The following is a 24,444-nucleotide window of genomic DNA, read 5'->3' on the forward strand; positions in this document are numbered from 1 at the left end:
ATGGGCTGATGAAGGCTGATGAAGTACAATTTTTCAGTAGAAATTAGCAGGAAAGGTTGGGTGATGGTAGCCTTTAATCCTAGCACCCAGGGAGGCAGAGGCAGGCAGGCTGATAATCTGAGTTCAAGGCCAACCTGGTCTACAGAGCAAGTTCTAGGACAGGGTACAAAGCTACACAGAGAAACCCTGTCGCGAAAAACCAGAAAAGAAAACAAAAAACACAAAAAAACAAAAAAAGAAAGAAAGAAAATTAGAAAAAGAAATTAGCAATTAACAGGAGAGCAGTTTTGAGCAAAAAGAGACCATCTCAGCAGAACTAACTCTCTCTCTTGCCTCCACCAGCTGGAGACCATGGCTTCACTCTGACCTCCGCCTCCGCAGCCACCTGCTCGCTGCCTCCATCCCCTCTGGCCCATTGAGGCCCCCCTGCTTCTGCCTGTGTTGTGACCCCCCAGCCGCCGGCACGGCCCCACCTCCGCTGCCCCGGTGGTGGCCCACGGCCCCCCGGCTGCCTGTGGTCAAACTGGAGTCATTGAAACGTTGGAATGAAGAGAGGGGTTTGTGGTGCGAAAAGGGCGTTCAGGTACTGCTGACCACCGTAGGTGCATTTGCAGCCTTTGGACTCATGACCATCGCCATCAGCACTGACTACTGGCTCTACACACGAGCTCTCATCTGCAACACCACCAACCTCACCGCAGGTGATGATGGACCACCCCACCGTGGGGGCAGCGGCTCCTCGGAGAAGAAGGACCCTGGGGGCCTTACACACTCAGGCCTCTGGCGGATATGCTGCCTGGAAGGTAGGGTGCAGGAAGGCCCTGGCTGGCCACCTCCACTGAAGCCTGTGCCTCCAGCAAATTGACGGCTAATGTGTTCTAAGTCTCCATCTCAAGGTCTCCAGGGGTGTGCTTCCCTGCTAGAGCCTCTATGATTCCACGCATTTCTCTGCCCTTCCTCCTATCCCTTCTTCTGTGCTTCTCTTATTCTATTTGATGATGTGGATGGATGCATCGCCTGTAGGTTCGACTATGTACCACGGGCATGCTCCGTGACCTTTGAGGTTCGGAAAGAGGGTGCTGGATCCTCTGGAACTGGAATTACAGATGGTTGTGAGCCCGTGTGGAGTTACCGTACACGTATTTGTGTGTGTCAGTGTTTTACACACGTGCATGTGTTCAAGTACCCATGCAAGCTTGAACAGAGCCTCTGATCCCCTGGAGTTAGTTATTAAAACGTTGTAAGCTGTGCCATATGGGTGCTGGGACCCGGATTCTGGTATTTTGGGAGAGCAGGGAGTACTCTTCACTGCTGAGCCATTTCTTTGGTCCCCTTAAATTTTTTTATCCTGTCTGTCTATCTGTCTTTCTGTCTGTCTATGTATCTATGTATCTCTATCTGTCTCTCCGTCTGTCTGTCTATCTATCATCTATCTATCTATCTATCTATCTATCTATCTATCTATCTATCTATCTATCTATCCATCTATGTATCTATCTAGCGATGTATCTATCTATCTATTTATCTACCTAGCTATGTATCCATCTATCTATCTATCTATCTATCTATCTATCTATCTATCTATCTATCTATCTATCTATCTATCTAGTGAATGCTAGTTCCAGTGTGAATGTGGAAAGCAAAGGCAACTTGAAGGAGTTGATAATCTCCTCCACTGTGTGGGTCCAGGCTGTTCCACTTGACAGCAAGCAGCTTCACACACAGGCCATCTCACCTGCCCTGCCCATTCTCGTCCCTTCCTCACATCTCTCCTCTCCTGTTGGCTCTGTTGGCTCCCAGAATTGAAACAAAGCTATACCTTCTTACCTCCTCTGGTCGCTCTTGCTCTCTCTCCCTGCTGGAGGCCTGCTTCTCCTCAACTGCAGTGCTTAGCTCCTTTCCCTATCAGAACTTCCCTCAAGCTCACATCCTGGTCTTTCTAGTTCTTATTTGGACAGTTCTGCTTCATCTCCACGGCCTCATGCTTTCCTAGCAGACTTCTGGGATGCTTCCTCTTCTCTGACCTCTTGTTTCTCCACTCTCCCTCCAAGTATTTTCTAGTCTTGGGTGCTGCTTTCAGGCTCAAACCTTTCTTCCTGCCGGACCCTTCTTGTTCAGGACACCTGCTATCTTTCTCTTCAGCTCCTTCTCTAACCCATCCTCCATGTTAGTAATTCGTTCATGCAAATTTCCTGTATATCTGTCATGCATATAGAGGCTGTGAAGCAAGACTCTGGGTGCTTTACCATGTGACCCCTGTCCTTCCACCTTTCTGAGCCTTCTCACCCTCATCTGTGGCAGTGAGGAGTGGACCAGCAACCTCGAAGTTCCTCCCTTACCACCAATAGCTGAAGTTTTTACACTTTTATTTTTTTGTCTGTCTTTTTTTTTTTTTCTATTGCACTGACTCCTCTGTCTCGTCAAATCACTCACCTCAAGTGAAGAATGGGTGGGCTTTGAAGATGAGTCCATGGAATATTTTATACTGAAAACCAAACTCAGTCACCAGCGTTTCAAAGCAGGGAGACTGCTCCCTAAAGATCTGACCTCTGGCTTCCAGCAAGCTATCACAGAAGATCTGGTGTTCAGAACTGACCCCTACTGGCCCCATTTGAGTAGCAGACACTTTAGATCTGGTTATGGAGTCAATCAGATGTCATAATCACCTCTGCTCACTGTCATCCCATGTCTCTCCTCTTCTCTGATACCCCCACCCTACGGGACATGTCACTAAGGTCCACTCTTCGGCCTCACCAGGGCTGAAGTACAGAGCCATATATGGGAGTTTGCACCGGAACCCTCTTTGAAACGTATGTCATTCATTCATTCATTCACTCACTCATTTATTTGTATGCTTATCCATCCACCTTTTTTATTGACTTTAAACTGTGTAGCAGATCCTGTGCCTTTTAATTTTGTATGTGTGTCAGTATGGTTTGAATGTGTGTCTTGATGTGTTGGTAGAAATCAGAGGAGAGCTTGTGGGGGTCATTTCTCTCCTTCCACCATGTAAGTTCATGGAATTGAATGTAGGTTGTCAGTCAGCTCTCTCCATGATCCTCAGGTTCTCCTTCTTGAATCAAAAGCAATAAGGTACAAAAACACATACAAATCTCTGACTTTAAATATCTTCTGTTCTGAAAGGAGAAAGATGTATGGGAATAATAGAGAGAAAGCAGAAATGGAGAGAGGGGCCATATCAGGGTTATGCATGTGAGATAATCCAGAAGGATGGGAGACGTTTCCTACAGCAGTTGACATTGGCTGGCGGTCTGAAGAAGTGAGGTTGGAGACGCATGGATGTATGGGCTGTGGAAATAGTGGCTGCAAAGGCTCTGAGGTGATCATGAATCTGTGTTGGCTGCCAGCGGGAGGCCAGTGTGGCTGAGACAGTAGGGAGGGAGCAATGTATGGTCAGAGAGATAATAAGCTCTTGACGTCACAGGCTCATCTGTATCCCACAGAAGATCCAGCTTTTGCCCAGAGATGGGAGCCATTGGATTCTCTGGAGTAGAGAAGCCACGGGAGTTGGCTTAAGTTCTAGCAGGATGGCTCTTGCTGCTATGTTGAGAAATGGCTCAGGGGAGGGTGGAAATGGAGAATGTGGGAGCCGTGGTTTGAATTCATACTATATTCCAAAGTTCCCCGTGGGAAGGCATTGCTGACGGAGCAACTGTGGGATCTGAGATGGAGAGACGGGTCTTGGAGGCAGGGCTTCTGAACCTCCGCCCCGGTGACTTTTTGGGACTGAGAATTCTGTGTGGCGGGGGCTGAGCTGAGCATCGTAGGATGTTGATCTGCTTCCCTATTCCCTGTCTAGTCCCGCCCACCCCCAACAGTTGTGACAACCAAAATTGTAAATTGTCTCCATACATTATCTACCTTCCCCTGGGGGATTAAAAAGAAATCACCTCAGGTGAGAAATCCCACGTGATGAGGAAGTTTTGGTCAGAGCCACTTGACAATGGGGGATCTGTTCATGAGAAGGAAGAGCAAGACATTTTGTTTAAATTCCTTTATTTTCTCTTATTTCTCTCATTATTAAGGAGGGATATCACGGGCTCAGTTTATCCCTAAAAACTAAAGTGTCAGCTTTAAAATGCTTGCTAAGAAATAATGCCAGTGATGGGAGAAGCAGCATTCTCTGAAGGGCTAACAGCAGGCAGAGCGGTAATTATTTCTGGCTTTGTGGAGCACACGGTCAGTGTTGCCACTTCTAGTGAAAACATCCATTCTACACCCGAGTGTGGCCGCCATCTAGCTGAGTATCCTTTGTGGACATCAGCATTTGAATTTCCTGCCCTCTGCTTTGCTCTTCCTTTCACTCCCTTCTTTCCTCTTTCTCTCCTTCCTTCTTTTCTTCTTCTCCTTCCCCCACCCCTCTCTTCTTTCTGTGCGGTTTGGTTTGGGTTTTTGAAATAGGATCTCACGTAGCTTAGGCTGACTTCTAACTTGCTATGTAGCCAAGGTTGGACTTTGTTTTTCAATAGGAAGTCTGTAGGTCTCTTTTAATTTTATTTGTATTGTATTATACTTACTTATTATTGTGGAGGGGTGCACACACATGCCTGCCATGGTCACATTGGTTGAACTCAGCAGATAACTCACAGCGGCTAATTTTCTATTCTCTTCCTACTATGCGAGTTCCAGGGTGGACCTCAGGTCATCAGATTTGACAGAAAGCACCTTTACCCAGTGAGCCATTTCATCAACCCATACAAAATCCCCATGTCTCTGTCTCTTAAGTGACTGGGATTATATAGCACGAGTCCCCATACCTAGCTTAAAGTTTTGGTTTTTTTTTTTTTTGTTTGTTTTTTGTTTTTTTGAGACAGGGTTTCTCTGTAGTTTTTGGAGCCTGTCCTGGAACTAGCTCTTGTAGACCAAGCTGGCTTTGAACTCACAGAGATCCACCTGCCTGCCTTTCAAGTGCTGGGATTAAAGACGTGCGCCACCACCGCCCGGCCCTAGCTTAAAGTTTTTGCTTTTGCAACAAGATCATGCGATGCAGCTCAGGCTAGCCTTTAGTTCACAGCAGTTCTCCTGCCTCAGCAAGTAGCCTCAGTACTGGGATCACAGGTATGAACCAGCACACCTAGGCTTTTCCCCCTAATAGATTGAATCCAGGGCCGCATGTATGCTAGGAAGGCATTCGATCCCTTATCTGTACCCTCAGCTTTCTTTTTATTTTTATACAGTTTCACTGACTTTCCCAGGCTTGCCTTGAACTTGCAACCCTTCTGCCTCAGCCTCCCAAGTAGATGTAATAAAAGGTTTGTATCAAAAGATCTGACTGAATTTTATGCCATTTCAGATACGAGGAAATCAGTCTTCTTGATACTTTTCCATCCTTTACAAAGTGAAGAAACCATTCTCAGTTAGGGCTGGTCTGCTTGTTGTCCTTTCCTCCTCTTGTTCTGACCTGTTAGAGATGTGGTCTGGGAGACTGGAGTCAGCAGCCTGGCTGCAGATGTCTATGTGATGAGCATCAGTGTGTGTGTGGACCAGAGTCACTGAAGAGAAAAGGAAGAAACCAACAAATAACTAAGTCCATAAAGTGCTTTCTTTGCAATTCAATTCCCAGAACTTACATAAAGAACTAGATAGGGGGGCTGAAGAGATGGCTCAGTGGTTAAGAGCACTGACTACTCTTTCAGATGACCTGGGTTCAATTCCCAACACCCGCATAGCAGCTCACAACTGTCTGTAGCTCCAATTTCTAGGGACCCGACACCCATGACAAAACACCAAAAGTCAGACATGGCAACAAATGCTTTTCTGGGGCTTGCTGGTCAACCTAGCCTCTAGCAAGAGGCTCTTTCTGAAAGAAAGTAGCATACCATAGAATGACATTTAAACATGCATAAGAAAAATCAAACAAAAAACATTTGAAGCCAGGCATGGTGGCCCACTCCTACAATCCTAGCATTCTGGAGGCAAGATCTCCAAGGCAGGATCCATGCTCCAGATGGGCCTGGGCTACATAGCAAGACCTTGTCTCAAAAGGAAAAAAAAAAGTTTAAAAAAAGACAGTCAAAATGTGTTCTAATTTCATTTCTGTTGTTATGATAAATATTCTGCCAAAAAATAACTTAAAGGAGAAAGGGATTTTTTTTTCATCTTAAAAAAAAAACTTTATTATCTATTTATTTTGGTTTTTTGAGACAGGATTTTTCTGTTTAACTAGCCATCCTGGAACTAGCTCTGTAGACCAGGCTAGCTTTGAACTCACAGAGATCCAGCTGTCTCTGCCTCCCAAGTGCTAGAATTAAAGGTGTGCGCCACTACCGCTCCGCTCTTTTTATTTATTCTTTGTGTCTTTCACATCGTGCATTTCGATCCCATTCATTTCCCCATTCCTTCGTATTCACCCTCTGCCCCTGCAACCCCCTCCACACAAATAAAATAAAATTTATGAAGAAAAAAAGAAAAGAGAAAAGAAAAAATGAACAGAAGGAAAAATCTCATCATGGGAGCTGTGTGTGACACAGTAAACCCTTTAGTCCATGTATCTTTACTTGCAAATGTTCATTTTAAAGAGTCACTGGTCTGGTTGGAGGTCTCTAGCTTTTGCTACACTATCTATGCTGGACTCTCACTGGGACTTCTCTGGGATATCCTGTGTGTTGTGGAGATTGTGTAGCTTTGGGTATGCAGGACCAGCCCCTCCACGTGCTCCCACAGATCATGGATGGGGTGGATGTTGGGGTGGACCAACTCATAACCCTGGTTCTGGGCCTGGGTAGTTGCAGGGTTAGCCAGTCTGCCAGCTCTCCCCCATCCTCACCACCAGGGTGAACTCTCCAACATTGCCCCTGGCTAAGTGTCCTCTTGCAGTGATGAGCAAGAGGCAGGGCCAGTTCTGCTTTCATGCCCTCAGGGTCTGCTCTCCCACACTTGGACCAGGTTACAGTGGATTGTTGGGGGGCAATCAAGGCGAGCACTTCAAATAGTTTGACACATTGCATCCACGGTCAAGAGCTGATAGAAATGCATGCATGCATGGTGCTTGTTTGCATACTAGTGCTCAGTTTTCTCTCATACAATCCAGGACCCCCAAGTCCAGGGAATGGGACCATCCACAGTGGGCACATCTTGCCACCTCAATTAAAGCAAACAAGCCATTCCTCCAAAGACATGCCCAGAGGCCACCCTGAACTAAACAATCCCTTGTTGTGACTCTCAGGTCCAGCTGGCAAATAAAACTAACTCTCACAAAGGGTTAATGTATGAGGTAGCTGGAGAAGTGCTTCACTGGAGACATGAGGAAGGTTCAGATGTTGGGTTAAACCTGATGGGTGTGCTGTAAGCCAAAGGAGGTTAGTATGTCACGGAGTTAGGCTCCGTGAAGGCTCACTTGACTGTTACTTTAGCTGCCACTCATGTGGTGCTCAAATAACCCAAAGAGCTACTGTTATTGCCCCCTCCCCAGGCAAGAGAAAGCATTGGCTCAGAGATGTACAGTGTCTTGCCTAGAGTCACACAGTTAACACACTGTAGCAACTGGATTAAGATTTAGGTCCGGAACAAAGCAACGGAACTACCAACTTCCAGCCCACTGGGTATTCGGGTGTGCAGAAGGTGAACCTTCAGTGGGTCTGGCACTTCTGGGACTCAGTCTCATCTTCCTTTGTGGTATCTGAAATGGTATAGAATTTTGCCTTGAGACATAAACCCTAAAACAAGACAGAGGGGCTTGCTTTTTGTCTGCCACTGAGAGCAGTGTGGCCATGGACTGTCTGCATATTTTAACTTTCCCAATTTCATTTCCATTTTTGCAAAAGGAGGATCATGATAATGTCCTTTTAAATTTTTTTTAATTTATATTTTATGTATAAGTGTTCTGCGTGTATACCTGCAGGCCAGAAGAGGGAGTCAGACCCTATTATAGATGGTTGTGAGCCACCACCATGTGGTTGCTGGGAATTGAACTCAGGACCTCTGGAAGAACGGACAGTGCTCTTAACCACTGAGCCATCTCTCCAGCCCCCCATATATAATATCTTATTCACAAGATTGGGAAAGTCTGCATTGGTAAAAGTAAAGCACTTAGTAAGCTAGCAGGTGCTGCATATACTGGTCTACTTATTACTGTTTTCTTCTTATTAGTATCTCAAGGGTTTAAGTCCAGAATCTTTCCTCCCTAAGCACTCAGCACTGCTCAACAGAAATATAATATAAATACTATATATAATTTCTTTTTCTAATAGATACATTAAAACAAATAAGAACGAACAGGTAAGGGCTGGCTCAGTGGTAGAGGACTTTCTTGCCTCGAATCCTCCATTGAGGGTCTGGGGATGTGCCTCAGTGCAGAGCACTGGCCTAGACCTCCTCCCCCACCCCACCCCCAGGACTCCAGGGCAAGGTTCAGTAGTAAAATACCTGCTTAGAATCCACCAAGGGATTGGCTTATTGGGGTAAGGTGGGCCTGTGGCAGAGCTCTTGCCTAGACTTTATTAGCCAGAGGCCTGGTGGTGCACTTCAGTGGCAGAGTGGCTGCCTAGACTCTTCCAGTTAGAGGTTCGGAGTGGGGCTTGTGGTAGGGTGCTTGCCTAGGATCTACCAGTGGGGCCCCTTGGTATTTCACTTGTTTTTTACCAGCAGTTAAATCCAAAAACAGGTGAACTTAATATTTAAGCAAATGTGACCAAAATATCACATATAATCAATGTGAACCTTACTCCTCCCCCTCCTTGCTCCTCTCACTTCCTCTTATTAGGAAGATCCAGTGGGTGTCCCCCTCATAGCCTGTGTCTGCTGCTGTATCGGGGTGGTGCTACCCACACTGGACAGTTAGTTGTGTTCCAGCCCCTTTCTGAGAACTCTCAGCTACGCCTGCAGCTCCTCCCTGGGGATTCAACAGTCTGGACCCACGGCCCCATTTATTGCTGCAGACTCCGCAAACGCCTGCGTTCAGCAGTTTGCCTGCCTTATTATCTCATTGAGTCTTTGCAATTGTGCCACAGGGAAGGTATTATTATGGCTCCTGTTTGTCAGAGCAGCAAGCTGGAGGCCTGAGAAGGGAAAGTGACTCAGGCTGGGCACCCACAGTGTGAGGCATGTGAAGGACGCTGTGTGCTGGACCTGGTTTTCACGTGTCCTGTCCACGGCTATCTGCTGCCACTTAACCATCACATCCTTGTATATTAGGCAGATCCTGGGCTTGGGGAAAGAGTTGTAGAGACTCAGGGCCATCCCTGTACATAAAAAGCTCCTGTCTAGCCCAGGGGTGGAAAGACGACTCAACGGTTAAAAGCACTTGCTGCTCTTCCAGGAGAGCAGAGTTCAGGTCCCAGGATCCTTGTCAGGTGGCTCATGACTGACCGTAACTACAGCGCAGAAGGGATCTGACACCCGCTTCTGGCTTTCAGGGGCACCAGTACTCATGTTCACATACCTGCCAATACCCAATTAAAAATAAAATAAATCACCGGGTGGTGATGCGCACGCCTTTAATCCCAGCACCCGGAAGGCAGAGAGGCAGACTGGTCTCTGTGAGTTCTGTAGTCTGGTCCGCAGAGCTAGTTCCAGGACAACCAGGGCTATGTAGAGAAACCCTGTCTCGAAAAATAACAACAACAACAACAACAACAAACAAAGAGTACAAGTTCTTAGCCTACTGGTCTCAGAGCCTGGAAATTGGTCTGTAACCATCACAGGATCTATGTTTCACGTCTCCGAAACCTCCCCAGAACCCTACAGAGCCACAGCCTCGTCTTCGTTTCTCCGTGGAGACTGAGATTCAGGGGCGTTCTGTTTCCTAAGAGCTGCGCTGCTGGGACTCTGCAGCTCTGGGACGGGAGTCCAGAGAAGCTGGCTCAGAGCCCGAGCTCTGTGACCTCCAAAACCTGGCTGTGGCTGAACCCTCTCCTTCTGTGTGCATCTGTGTGGGGTAGGCAGCTTCCTCAGCACTCTGTGCCTCAGTTTCCTGGTTTGTAAAGTAGGGGTCCTGTCACTGTATACTCTAGAGGGTTGTACTGAGTATTGAGCAAGTTAATGTCAAATGCTCAGCAGTGGCGGGCACATGGTTAGCCGAGAGGGTACTGTTACAGTGTGTTAGATTCTTTAGTCTTTATCTTACTTACTTGTTTTTGTGGGTGTTTGCACGAGTGTGAGTGTCAGGACAACTTGTAGGAGCCATTTCTCTCCTACCATGGGAGACCTGGGTATCAAATTCAGATCAACAGGCTTGGTGGTAAGTGTCTTTAGACCAAGCTGTCTTGTTCACTCCCTCTCCACCCCCTCACCTGTTTTGAGGCAGTCTCAAGTGTCTATTCACTTTGCTTTCCATTTAATGTTACAAAATACTCAACAAAATCAACTTAAGGGGTGTGCATTTGCCTCATTTACGGGCTTCAGTCCATCATCATTGTGGGGGCAGGGAGTCAGGGCAGCAAGAACTCGAAGCAGCTAATCACATGACAGCCAAAGTCAGAAGCAGAGAGCGATGTTTAACGCATGCACGCTAGTGCTCAGCTCACACTCTTCTCTTTAATTACATATTTCTGCCTGCCTGCCTATTTATTTAGGTTTGGGTAGAGGGGAGTTTACAGCAGGGAGCATGTGCGGATGTCAGAGGATAACTTGTGGTCAGAATCAGTTCTCTCCATCCACCACATGGATTCCTGATATCAAAAGCAGGTCATCAGGCTTGACAGACGGTACCTTTACCTGCCAAGTCATCTCGCTGTCCTACCTTCTCCACTTTATGTAGTCCAGAATCTCTTGCTCAGGGAGTGGTCCCATCCACAATTAGATAAGTCTTCCTACATCAGTTTAACTCAGAAATTCCTCACAAATAAACTCTTTTTTAAAAGACTTATTTATTTGCCAGGCAGTGGTGGTGCATGCCTTTAGTCCCAGCACTCCAGAGGCAGAGACAGGTGGATTTCTGTGAGTTTGAGGCCAGCCTGGTCAACAAAGACAGTTCTAGGACAGCCAGAACTAAACAGTGAAACCCTGTCTTGAGAAACCAAAACCAAAATAAAAACAAAAAACCCCAAACCAATTTTGGTGTTATTATTATTATTATTAATTTATAATTTATTATGTATATAATGTTCTGCCTGAAGACCAGAAGAGGGTACCAGATCTGTTCCCATATGGTTGCTGGGAATTGAACTAAGAATCTCTGGAAGAGCAGCTAGTGCTCTTAACTTCTGAGACATCTCTCCAACCCCAGACATACTTGGAGGCTAACCTTAATCTAGACATCCCCTTACAGCTATGCCCAGAGGCTTTCTTTCTTGGTGTCCAGTTGATAATTAGTAACATTACAATATTCCAGGCTGGCCTTGAACTTGGTATGTAGCAGAGGATGGGCTGAACTCTTGATTGTTTGTCTGCACTTCTTGAGTGCTGGTGTGTATTAACACACTTGGTTTATTAGCACACATAGTGCTGCACATGGAACCTAGGACTTTGTTCTCTGCCAACTGAACTATATGTGCCCAGCCTTTAGTGCGGTTTAGTGACCAGTCTTATGTGACTCCTACCATTTTGAGGTGGGAACCTGAGACCATCATTTTATTCCATCACATTGCAATGGGAGAGAATTTACCATTTATGGTCTGGGGAGATGGCTCAATTGTTTAAGTGTTTGTTATACAAGCACTAGGACTGGGTTCAGATCCCTGGCACCCATGACCATAGCACTATAATCCCAGCATCAGGGAGGCAGAGATAGGAGGGTCCAGAGGTCTGTTGGCCAGACAGCCTAGCTCAATTGCTGAGTTTCTGGTGCAGGAAGAGTCTCTGCTTCAAAGAATAAGGTGGTGAGTGATTGAGGAAGACACCCAATGTTGACTGCTGACCTTCACACACATGCATGCACACCACACACACATACAGAGAGAAACAGAGACAGAGACAGAGAGACAGAGAGAGAGAAAGAGAATTACATTCAGATCAGAAAATCTTTATTCCTTCTTTCTAAATAGTGGCAAAATATGCATGCTATAAGTTTATTCAACATCTTACTAATTTCAAAAATATTTACTTAAGAATGAAGTGGTCCATGCCTTTAATCCCAGCACCCAGGAGGCAGAAGCTGGCAGATCTCTGTGAGTTCAGGACTTGCCTAATCTCCACACTGGGTTCCAGGAAAACCAGGGCTACAGAGTTGAGACCCTGTCACACAAACGTTTGCTTATTTATTTGTGTATGTGTGCATGTTCTTGCTTTATTCCATACTGGAGTAATGTCATGGTGCATGTGTGGAGGGCAGAGAACAACTTTGAGGAACTGATTCTTCCCAGCTACGCGGATACAGGGTCTTCCTTGTTTCTGCCATGGTGCATAGTCTCAGCTAGCTGGCCAGTGAACTTCGGGGCAGTTTCCTTGTTTCTGTCTCCTATCTCATCATAGTGTGGGGATTACAAGTGTGTGCCACTCCGTATGGCTTTTTGCATGGGTTCTGGGGATCAGATGAGGCTGTCAGGTTTGCACAACATGTGTTTTCACCCTCTGAGCCATTCTTTCCATTCCGAGGGAGCAGTGATCTTGTTTTCCGTTACTGTGTTGCTTGGTTTTGTTTTATGTCGTTTCGTGACAAGGTCTCACACAGCCAGGTGGGTCACGAGCAGATTGAGGCTGTGGATGATCTCAAAATGCCTCAGCTCCCTGATTCCTGGGGAATCGAACCTGGGTCCTTTGGTTCGCCAGGCTGAGTTACATCGCTAGTACCACCGAACTCACTGTTAAGCATACATATCAGCAATGCTGAGTGCATTCATGGTGTTCTATAACTAATCTCCACATCACCTGAGAATCTTGCAAAAAGTGAAACACTATCCACCAAACCATTCTCCATTCCCTCTCTCCTCACCGTGGTCACCACTATTCTGCTTTCTGTATTTGTGAGTTTGATTTCTCCAGGTGCCACTTGTAAGGTTTTTTAAATTACATTTTAAATTTATTCCTTTTTTTCTTCTTACTTTTGGTTTATTGAGACAAGGTTTCTCTGTATAGTCCTGGCTTTTCTGGAACTCATTCTATAGACTAGGCTGGCCTTGAACTCAGAGATCCTCTGCCTCCCAAGTGCTGGGATTAAAGGCATGCACCACCACTGCCTGGCTTTAAATTTATTCTTAGTGTCCATGTATGTGTGTATATGTGTGGGTGGGTGAGTATGCCTGTACCAATGCAGGAGGAAGAAGCAGGAGGACAACTTTTGGGAGTCGTTTTTCTCCTTCGACCATATGGGTCCCAGGGATTAAACTCAGATCCTAAGGCTTGGAGGCTGGCACCCCGAGCCATCTTAACAGACAAATCATACATGTTTTGTCCATGTGCCTGGCTTAATTCACATAGCATCATGACCTCAAAGTTCAGTGACAGTTTCATTCCTGTCACAATTCCACTTTTAGATTGAAATTTACTCTTGTGGTGATTGTTTTGATTTTTATTGTTGTTGAGTATTTGAGGTTTTTCCTTTATTTTGTTTTTTGACACAGGGTCTCTCTACATACCCTGGCTGTCCTGGAACTCACATGTAGATCAGGATTGCCTCAATTTATAGAGATCCTCCTGCCTCTGCCTCCTGAGTACTAGGAAGACATTCACCACCATGCCTGGCTTGTAGTGGTTTTGAAAACAGTCTTGGGTAGCTCAGGTAAGTCAGGAGCTGGCTGAGATGAGCTTGAACTCATGATGCTTCTGTTGGGATGAGAGACTGATATGTCATCATCCTGTTTAAGGAGGTTCTGGGGAATCAAACCCAGGTCCTCTGGTGTGTTGGGCCAACACTAGAGATGTAGCGCTAAGCTACATCATCAGTATAATTCCTTTTAAAGGGTTCAATAATACTCCATTGTATACATTACATTTGCTTTGTCTTGTGCATTCAACTTAGAAGAGAATTTGGATTCTTCTCACTTTTTAACAAGGTACTATGTAGCTGAGACTGGCCTTCACTCAATATATAGCCTAGGATGACCTTGGACTCCTCATCCTCCTGCATCCACCATATAGGTTCTGGGATGACAAGCCACCATGTTTTTGTTCCCACTTTTTGGCTACCTTGAATGTTGCTAAGAACATGAGCGATTACTTCTCCTTCACATTGCTGTTTGCAATTCCTTCAGGTTGAAGCCCAGAAGTAGAGTTGCTGGGTCGTGTAACATTGTGATTTTTAACTTAAAAAAATAGGTTTATTTATTTCATTTTATGTACATGGGTGTTTTGTCAGCATAAATGATTGTGTACCATATGCCTGCCTTGTGCTCTCAGCATTCAGAAGAGGGCATCAGCTCCACTGGAACTAGAGTTAGAGGCAGTTGTGAACTGCCATGTTGGAGCTGGGAACTGAACTCAGGTCACTGTGCTCTTAACCACTGAGCCCTCTCTCCAATCACCTGTCTTTAACTTTTTTTTTTTTTTTTTTTTTTTGGTTTTTCGAGACAGGGTTTCTCTGTGGCTTTGGAGCCTGTCCTGGAGCTAGCTCTTGTAGACCAGGCTGGTCTCGAACTCACAGAGATCCGCCTGCCTCTGCCTCCCGAGTGCTGGGATTAAAGGCGTGCGCCACCACCGCCCGGCCTGTCTTTAACTTTTTGAGGACCCTCCACACCATACTGCATCCCCCAGTGGCTGTATTACCCTTTGTTCCTGCCAGTGGTGCACATGACTTTCCCATTTCTCCCACTTTTGTCAACACTTGTTATCTGATTTTCTGCCCTCTGTAGTCCCAGTGGATACAACATTGCATCTTGGGCTGAGCATGGTACTGCACACTTACCATCTCAGCATTCGGGAGGCTGAGGAGAGAAGATGATGAGTTTGAGGCCAGCCTTGCTACACAGTGAGACCCTTCTTCATCAAACCAAAAACCAAAAGAAGAAGAAGAAGAAGAAAGTATCTCATTATAGTTGTCACTGTGTTTCCCTAAGGATTAGTGACAGTGAATATATGGGGCTTTTGTTTGTTTGCTTGTTTTTATTTATTGAGATAGAGTTTCTCTGCATAACCATCCTGGCTGTCCTGGAACTCTCTGTAGACCAGGCTGGCCTTGAGCTCACAGATATCTGACTGCCTCTGCCTCTTAAGTGCTGGGATTAAAGGCGCACCACCACCACCACACACAGCTTTGAATATATTTTTTTAAACTTATGTGTGTCTGTGTATGTGCATGTGAGTGCAGTGCTCATTGAGGCCAGACGAGGGCATCAGATTCCCCTGGAACTGGAGTTACAGGTAGTTGTGAACTATGAGATGTGGGTGCTCTGTGACAGAACTCAGGTTTTCTGCAAAAATACGACATGCTCTAACTGCTGAGCTGTCTTTCTGGTCTCTGACATCTTTTAATTTTTTGAATTACATATATTTATTTATTTAGTCTCTCTCTCTGTGTATGTGTGTGTGTATGTGTGTATGTGCTCACACATGCATGTGTGCTCACTTTTGAGAATGTGCACCATAATGAACATCTGGGGTTTAGAGGATAACTTTGGAGAGTTGATTCTCCCCTTCCATCATGTGAATGTTGGGGATGGAACTCAGATCATCAGGTTGGCAACAAGGCCCTTATCCATCAAGCCTGCTTGCTGGCTCCCCAACACCATTTTATTTGCATCTTGGCCATTCACTCATTCTTTCATTACAAGATTTTTTTCCCTTTTCTTTTCTTTTCTTTTCTTTTCTTTTCTTTTCTTTTCCTGTGTTGTAGCACAGGCCAATCTCTGACTTGCTATAGAACTAAGGACAACTTTGAACTTCTGAGTTTCCTGCCTTTCTCTGTCCTGGTGCTAGGAATACAGGCATGCATCACAGCATCCATTTTATGCTGTGCTAGGGGTAGAGCCTCTGGCTTTGTGTGTATCAGGCAAGCACTCTATCATTTGGGACTATATACCCAGCCGTTATCACAAGTATTTATTAAGGATTTACTATGGGTGAGACAGTGTTTGAGATTCTGGAATCACATTAATGGACAGGCCGATGCTGGCACTCCAATGGTGCATGTGTGAACACTTTGGTGTGAGTTCTGTTTCCTTCATCCATCAGTGCTGAATTGCTGAGCCTTTCTCTGCTTTATGTTCCTCATCTGAACAATGGGTACTATCTATGGTTTCTATTGCTGTGATAAAACATCATGACAAAAAGCAACATGGAGAGGAAAAAGTTAATTTCATCTTACAGTTTACAGGCCATCATGAAGGGAAGTCAGGGCAGGAATTCAAGGCAGGAACCTGGAGGCAGGAACTGAAACAGATCATGGAAGAGAGGTACTTATTGGCTTGCTCCTCAGAACTTGCTCAGCCTGTTTTCTATTTTCTTTTCCTTCCTTCCTCCCTCCCTCCCTCCATCCCTCCCTCCCTCCCTCCCTCCCTCCCTCCCTCCCTCTCTCTCTCTCTCTCTCTCTCTCTCTCTCTCTCTCTCTTCTTTTTTTGTTTTTTGTTTTTCAAGACAAGGTCTCTCTGTGTAGCTCTGACTGTCCTGGAACTCACTCTGTAGACCAGGCTGGCCTTGAACTCACAGAGATCCACCTGCTTCTGCCTCCTGAGTGCTTGGATTAAAGGTGTGCACCACCACTCCAGCTTCAGCCTCCTCCTTCCCTCCCTCCCTTCCTCCCTCCCTCCCTCCCTCCCTCCCTCCCTCCCTCCCTCCCTCCCTCCCTCCCTCTCTCTCTCTCTCTCTCTCTCTCTCTCTCTCTCTTCTTTTTTTGTTTTTTGTTTTTCAAGACAAGGTCTCTCTGTGTAGCTCTGACTGTCCTGGAACTCACTCTGTAGACCAGGCTGGCCTTGAACTCACAGAGATCCACCTGCTTCTGCCTCCTGAGTGCTTGGATTAAAGGTGTGCACCACCACTCCAGCTTCAGCCTCCTCCTTCCCTCCCTCCCTTCCTCCCTCCCTCCCCCCTCTCTTTCTTTCAGATTTTCAAGACAGGGTTTTTCTATAGATTTGGAGCCTATCCTGGAACTCATTCTGTAGACCAGGCTGGCCTCTAACTCACAGAGATCCACTTGTCTCTGCCTCCCAAGTGCTAGGATTAAAGGTGTGAGCGATCACTGCCCAGTCAGCCTGTTTTCTTATAGCACCCAGGACAACAAGCCTAGAGTTGGCACCAATTATGGTGATCTAGGCTTTCTCATACCAATCATTAGTCAAGAAAATGCACTACAGGCTTTCCCACAGGCAAATCTGGTGGGAATATTTTCTCAATTAAGGTTCCCTCTTCCCAAATGACTTTAGTTTGTGCCAAATTGACACGAAACTGACCAGCACAGGTTACAACAGATCAACAGAACATTCAGTTATGTTTATCTGGATCCTATTTTCACATCAACACAATGAATTAGGTCTTATTCTTTGAATCTTGATATGTGAAGGCATAGAAACAGTAAGTACAGATGTTAACAAGGTAACAGAATAAAGGTGATATAGTCTAACAGAAAACAGTAGGATTTAGAAAAGATTGATTATTCTGTATATGCATGTTCTGCCTTGCTGTATATATGTGCACTGTATGTATGCTTATAGAAATCAGAAAAGGGCATTGGATCCTTCAGGACTGAAGTTAGGGAAGGTTGTAGATGGAATATGTGTTAGTATTCAGGAAGAGAGAGGGGGGGGGCATATAGGGGTATGGGCTGGAGAGAAGGGAAGAGAGAGAAAGCAATTCCACCTTTTAAAGGAAGGGGCTTCTGCCTGCATACTGAGCATGCACACAGGGGAGAAGTACTCTGTCAAGTCTCCAAGGGGTGGGCCAGGTGTGCCTGAATACACACCTGAATGAGAATTTTGGGAACTCAACCTTGGTCCTCTGCAACAGAAGCAAGTGCGCTCTCTCTCTCTCTCACTCAAAAAGATTTATTTATTTATTTATTTATTTATTTATTTATTTATTTATTTATTATGTACACAGTGTTCTGCCTGCATGTAAGTTGTGGTTGCTGGGAATTGAATTTAGGACCTCTGGAAGAGCAGCAAGTGCTCTTAACCACTGTAACATCTCTCCAGCATCCAAAGTGGGATTCTTAGCATCAAACATTTGGTCTGAACATAATACAAACCTTATCTCTTTTTTTCCATTACAATTAAATTAATTAATGGGGGGTGCACAGACATGTCCTCTCTATTTGTGATGTGGTTCTCAGGGATCAAACTCAGGTTGCCCACCTTGCAAGCTCCTATGCTTGTGTGTGTGGTGTATGCATGTGCAGTGTGTGTGTGTGTGTGTGTGTGGTGTATGCATGTGCAGTGTGTGTGTGTGTGTGCACATGTGCACGCACATGCATGCAGAAGCCAGAAGAGGACATCAGATGTCCTGCTGTATTCGCTTTCTGCTTTACTTCCTTCATATGAGATCTCTCACTGAATGTGAAGCTAGATCGGCAGGCAGCAAATCCCAGCAATCCTCCTGTGTCTGATCCCTTGCACCAGCACTGAAGCAATGGACACATGCAACCATGTCTGATTTTTTAAAGTGGTGCTGGAGATTTGAACTCAGGTACTCATGTTTGCCCAGTAAGTGCTTTTACCCACCGAGTCACTTCTCCGGCCCCTAAAGCTCTTTCAGTGCACATCAAGTGACTTGTCCAGCACAGGAAGCACCTAACCATTGGCTCTTCACAGCATTACTCACTGCCTCAGACTCCATCCCTCCATTTCCCCCTTTATTCCCATTTCTTCCCCTGCGTTCCTTTGCCTCACCTGTTCCAACCTCTTTCTGCTGTCTTTATGATCATTCATTATTCCGTCCATCCATCCATCCCTTCCTTGAGGCATCCTGGGAGCCAGGCTCTATGCCTTTCAATGGTAGGAATACAAGAAGTCAAATTTTAGTTGCCCCTCCCCCACCTTTAGGAACTCCCAGCTTGCAGAAGATAAAGAATATCAAAAAGTCTACCTGATTCATGTACTACAAGGGACGGCCTAGGGAACTGTTAGCCCTAGAAGGCCCAACTTGTGTGTGCACACGTGAGTGCATGTGTGTACTCCTAAACTATATCTGCAGAGTAATTATTACATCTGCAAAAACCAGCAAGTTGGAGGGAGCTTGGGTTTAAGAATGAATGTATTTATGCAATTTGTGTTCACAGGCTATATATCACAGGCAGTAAAACAACCTGCTCCCACAGACTGAAATAGGTTCTCGTGGGTGGGAGGGTGAGGGTCAGAGAGAGGGTGGGATGAAGCTGCAGGATGATCTCTTGGTTCTCAGGAACTGCATGCAGTGTTTTCGGAGTCTTGCTTTTTCCATGCATTTTCAGCCTTTTCAACAAGCTTAGGGTACAAGGGTGCCTCGACATGGCGACAACACTGACTTCTTGGAGGGAAAATGGGAAGCCACCTAAATTGAGAGCAAAGGTCTCTAGTAGTGGATACTTGGAAGGATGTCAGCCTCTGAGGTATTGTCTTTCTCCCTCCCCTTTCCTCCTGTCTTCTCTCTCCTCCCCTCTCTTCTCTGGCAGGATCTCAAGCATCCCAGGCTGGCCTCCGAACTCTATGTGTAGCCAGGAGTGACCACGAAGCTCCTGTCTTCCTGTTTCTACTTCTGGCGTTGTGTTGGGATTACAGGCCACCACACCTGCCCTTTCCTCTCCCTGCCCCGCCCCCTTTTCTTCCTTTAAAAAACATTCTTAATACAGGTGGGAAACAGATCTGATGGGTGCAAAGTTTGCCCCGACACCAGTTGTGGACTAGGATTCCTACCTCTTAATCAACAACCCAGAGAGAGCGGGAATAGAAATTGGGGGCTGGGGGTGTGCATCTGAGTAGGGGAGGGTCTTCTCAGAACACAGGGGTTGTCGGTCCCTAAGTCTGACAACCCCACCGTCCCCATCCCCTCTCCAGGGTTGAAAAGAGGTGTCTGCGTGAAGATCAACCACTTTCCGGAGGACACGGATTACGACCATGACAGCGCGGAGTACCTGCTCCGTACGTGGGCGGGGTGGAGGTGGGGTCGAGGATCCGGGTGGGATGAGGAAGGACTATGTGAGTTCTTGGAAGGAGGCGGGCGGGGGACGGGACTGGGAGGAGCTTGAACCTCACTCCTAGATTAGTTTCCCTTCCCAGGCCATCAGGTCCAGCTCTTGAGCACCCGGGCCAGAGGGGCAGGCCCAGCGGGGAATCCAGGGTGATGATTGGTCGGTTGGATGTCTATGGCCGGACAACTTTGTATAGTAAAAGGTTGTAGATTGGCTGCTGAGCTGGGCCTGCAATCTGCCGCCTGGACTGACTACTCTCCTGGGGAAGCATGCACTGCGATTGGGCTGTTATCCTGAGATCGTGGCAAAGTCTTTATTATGATTGGCTGCTTTAACCAGGCTCAGAAATAACAGAATCTGATTGTCCAGGGTTTTAGGAACGAGAGGGAAAGCACGAGTGGAAAGGTAGAAAGAAAAATAAGAAGATAAAGGATAGGATGTACACCCAGGGAGGGAGCGAGGGATGAAATATGGAGATACAAACAAGAGAGGGATGAAGACAAGGAGAAAGAAAAGCAGTGGGAGAGAGAAACGTAATAAAGGTGCAGAGAATAAGGATGGGAGGTGGGGTGGAAAAACAAAGAAAGAAACTTTAAAATCAGGAGGGAAAATGAGATGAAAAAGAAAAGAACCAGAGAGGCAGAATTAGCGAACTAAATTTAGCTAAGCAAAGAGGGAAGCAGGCAGGAGGTGCGGTGGGCCTGGGGCTCAGTGGCCCGCCTGACAGCCCACGCGCTCTCCTCTCGTTCCTTCTCTTTTCTTTCCTTCGCTCAGGAGTGGTCCGGGCCTCCAGCATCTTCCCGATTTTGAGCGCCATCCTGCTGCTGCTCGGGGGCGTGTGCGTAGCTGCCTCCCGCGTCTACAAATCCAAAAGAAACATCATCCTGGGCGCGGGGATCCTGTTCGTGGCAGCAGGTGAGAGGCAGAGAGAAGGGGCGGAGGGCCACCCACGGACGCGTGGGTGTCTGCGTGTGCATGGGCTCATGCGACTGCAAATCCAGCCTGCTCCAAGCGCCCCCTGGGGACTGGAGTTTTCCTAGGCTCCTCCCATGCTCGGTAAGGTAGGTTTAGGTTTAGTTTGTGCCTGCACAGACTGGTGTCTGTGAGTAAAGTGGGAGGCAAGGAGCGGAGTTTCCCTAGCTGTCCTAGAGAACTGAAGGGGGCGTCTGGGTTGGAGGAGGGGACCTGAGACACCAGGAGTCTAACGACAGGGAGTTGGGACTGGAGCAGAAGGGGAAGAAATTGACCTGAGTGGATACTAAAAGGGGCTGGTTTTAAGAAAAACCCTCTAAGCCAGTGGTTCTCAGTGGGTCGCGACCCCTTTGAGAGGTCGTATATCAGATATACTGCATATAGATAATTACATTACGATTCATAACAGTAGCAAAATTACAGTTATGAAGTAGCAACAAAAATAATTGCTTTGCCTGGGGGTGGGGGTGGGGTGTCACAGCATTTGGAAGGTCGAGAACCACTGCTCTAGGCCCAGGAAAATGAAACTGAATATGCGAAGATCAGGCTTTGCCCGTTTGAGTAAAAAGGCTATTTACTGGAAAATTCAAAAGGAGATAGGTTATGCAAGAAGGTAGACGGAAGGCAGGATGTGAAGTTGGTTACCACAAGAGCTAGGGCCTTGGATAGTGCATGTGACTGGGCAATAGCGTGTACAAAGGCCTGGGTCCCACCCTCCTAGATGTGATGCCTGCCTGTAGTCCAGGAGGATCATGAAGAGTTTGAGGACTGCTTAGGCTCTGTGAATAATCTCAAAATAAAGACTCCCCCCAACCCAAAATAAAACTGCCCTAGGGTAGCAGACACCAGGATAATGAGCCTTAAGAACAGAGCTCAGACCTGCTCATTAAGGGTACTATTAGGACTGGAAAGTAGGGTAGAATGCCGAAAAGGCCCCTTCTACACAGGGATGTAGTTTAGGTCGATGAAAGCAGGGCTTGCTTTAGATTCCCCAGGATGGTTTAGACCAATGGGTAACAGGGTATAGATACCTGCCCCCAGACACACACACACACACACACACACACACACACACACGCACAGCGTGGAGATTAGATTGAACATGAACGTGGGGCTTGCACCTACAAGAGAGTTTAAGACATTTAACTAGCCTAGTATGTGTTATGGAGAGCAGTGGTCTAGACCTGCACAGGGAGGGTCTGGTTAGGTATGAGAGAGGTGTGTGACAAGGTGGAAATACTGACCTACATCTACAGGGCTTGGGGTTTAGAAAACTGGAGGTTGGACCTGGAGTGGGAAGATTTATTCTAATTAGGGTGCAGTTAAGGCTGGTAAAGCCAGTACTCTATATAGTGCAGGGAGGGTTAAGCCATCAATGGGCAGATCTTAGAGATTTAAAGTGGAATTATGCCATTAGCAACAAAAAAGGAACAGAAGGAGGGACCTGGGGGAAAATCGGGTTTATACTTTGGACAGGATCTGCAAATTGCATCTGGGACTACCTTACCAAGGGTAGATTTGAGACCATTCAGTGTTGGGCCTAGATGTGTGTGTGTGTGTGGGGGGGGATTTAGATCCATGGAGGCTAGATAAGAAGGGGCAGAACCTGAACTACCTGGGAGTGATTAACCTAAACTGTGGGAGGAATCAAGATCATTAGAACAGGGATGGGCCATTCTCAGCCATTGTTCGGACTCTCCAAGGTAAGGTCTGAGTCCTCCTGGGGTCAAGGCCTTGACCACATAGGGGTGCAATTTAGACCTATATAGGTAAGGCATATGGAACTGATGACCAGAGAAGGGGCCAGGGCCAGGGCCAGGTATGGATGGGTCCAAGATTGGCGGGGGTGGGGGGTGGGGGGTGGGGGATGGAGGTGGTGGTGGCTCTAACTCGGAGGGCAGAGGCTAGATCTCGGGGTTTAGACCAATGAGGATGGGACTTAGATTCCGGAAGATGACTTAGGCCAATGGGAACAGAACTTGCATTCCTCTGGTGGGTTTAGATTCTTGAATAGGTGTTAGCCCTTTGGGGTGACACTCAAACTACTTGGGGGATGAAATTCATACAGATGGCAGTGGGGCTTAGACTCTTAGGGTGGAATTTAGCCCAGCAAGGGCGGGGCTTAAGTTCTTGGGTGGAGTTTAGCGAGCTGGGCTAAGACTGCAGGAGTAGAGTTTAGTCCAGTGAGAACACGGGTGAAATTTAGCTTAATGGGCTCAGGATTTAAGACTGCTCGGTGGAATTCAGTCCGATAGAGGTGAATCTTAGACTCTTGGGTGTAATGCTTAGATCAGTGGGGTGGTGGGTTTAGACTCCTGAGTGGGTTTAGGCCAATAGGGTGGAGCTTAGACCAGGTGGGCAGGACATACGAGTTTAACCGAGAGTGGATTTAACCAGTGGCAGCCGGGCCTAGACTCCTGGAGTAGTTTTTAGCTCAGTGGGTCTCAGGATTTATATTCCTGGGGTGGAGCCTAGCCTAGTGCAGGCCCCGGTTGAGACTCCAGGGGATTAAGTCGACCAGAGGACTGCGGGTCCTCTAGGCTTCCACATGACCGTCTCTATCTAGGCCTGAGCAACATCATCGGGGTGATCGTGTACATATCTGCAAACGCGGGCGAGCCGGGCCCCAAGAGGGACGAGGAGAAGAAAAACCACTACTCGTACGGCTGGTCCTTCTACTTCGGCGGGCTGTCCTTCATCCTGGCCGAGGTGATCGGCGTGCTGGCCGTCAACATTTATATCGAGCGCAGCCGCGAGGCGCACTGCCAATCTCGCTCGGACCTGCTCAAGGCCGGCGGCGGCGCGGGCGGCAGTGGCGGGAGCGGCCCCTCGGCCATCCTCCGTCTGCCCAGTTACCGCTTCCGCTACCGCCGCCGCTCCCGCTCCAGCTCCCGAGGCTCCAGCGAGGCATCGCCGTCGCGGGACGCGTCTCCCGGCGGCCCCGGGGGTCCGGGCTTCGCCTCCACGGACATCTCCATGTACACGCTCAGTCGCGACCCGTCTAAGGGCAGCGTGGCTACGGGGCTGGCGGGCGCCGGGGCCGGCGGCAGCGGCGGCGGCGTGGGCGCTTACGGCGGGGCGGCCGGAGGCACGGGGGGAGGCGGGGCGGGCGCCGAGCGGGACCGCGGGGGCACAGCGGGCTTCCTCACGCTGCACAACGCCTTCCCCAAGGAGGCGGCGTCCGGCGTCACGGTCACGGTCACCGGACCGCCCGCTGCGCCCGCGCCCGCGCCTCCCGCTCCTGCAGCACCCGCGCCTGGGACCCTGTCCAAAGAGGCCGCCGCGTCCAACACCAACACGCTCAACAGGAAAACCACGCCCGTGTAGTGGTGCTCGCCTTCGTGGGGAGCCGGGGGGCGCGTCCGGGGCGCGTGCGCGGGCGCGCGTGCAACGAGGCCGCCGGATCGGGGTGCCCCCCAGCTCTATCCCCGAGAGCGCGCTGGACACCGCTGGGCCTTCCAGTCCCTCCCCGCGCCCCTCCACACCCTCTTCCCCGTCGCTCTGAAGCAGGGACCCTTGGGGAGGGGGACGGGACAGGAAAAGGG

At 47.7% G+C, this 24,444-nt stretch overlaps 1 protein-coding gene across 1 annotated transcript; it reads left to right on the forward strand.

Moving 5' to 3' along the window:
- The first annotated feature begins 529 nt into the window (after nucleotides 1-529).
- Cacng8 (calcium voltage-gated channel auxiliary subunit gamma 8) lies at nucleotides 530-24,226 on the forward strand. Its single transcript, XM_038340392.1, has 4 exons — nucleotides 530-803; nucleotides 19,794-19,877; nucleotides 20,702-20,842; nucleotides 23,466-24,226. Exons 1-4 carry the CDS (start codon nucleotides 626-628, stop codon nucleotides 24,224-24,226), a joined length of 1,164 nt encoding a protein of 387 aa, XP_038196320.1. The 5' UTR covers nucleotides 530-625.
- Nucleotides 24,227-24,444: the final 218 nt, after the last annotated feature.

The sequence above is a fragment of the Arvicola amphibius genome, chromosome 8 (assembly GCF_903992535.2).
Source record: "Arvicola amphibius chromosome 8, mArvAmp1.2, whole genome shotgun sequence".
NCBI classification, from domain to species: domain Eukaryota; kingdom Metazoa; phylum Chordata; class Mammalia; order Rodentia; family Cricetidae; genus Arvicola; species Arvicola amphibius.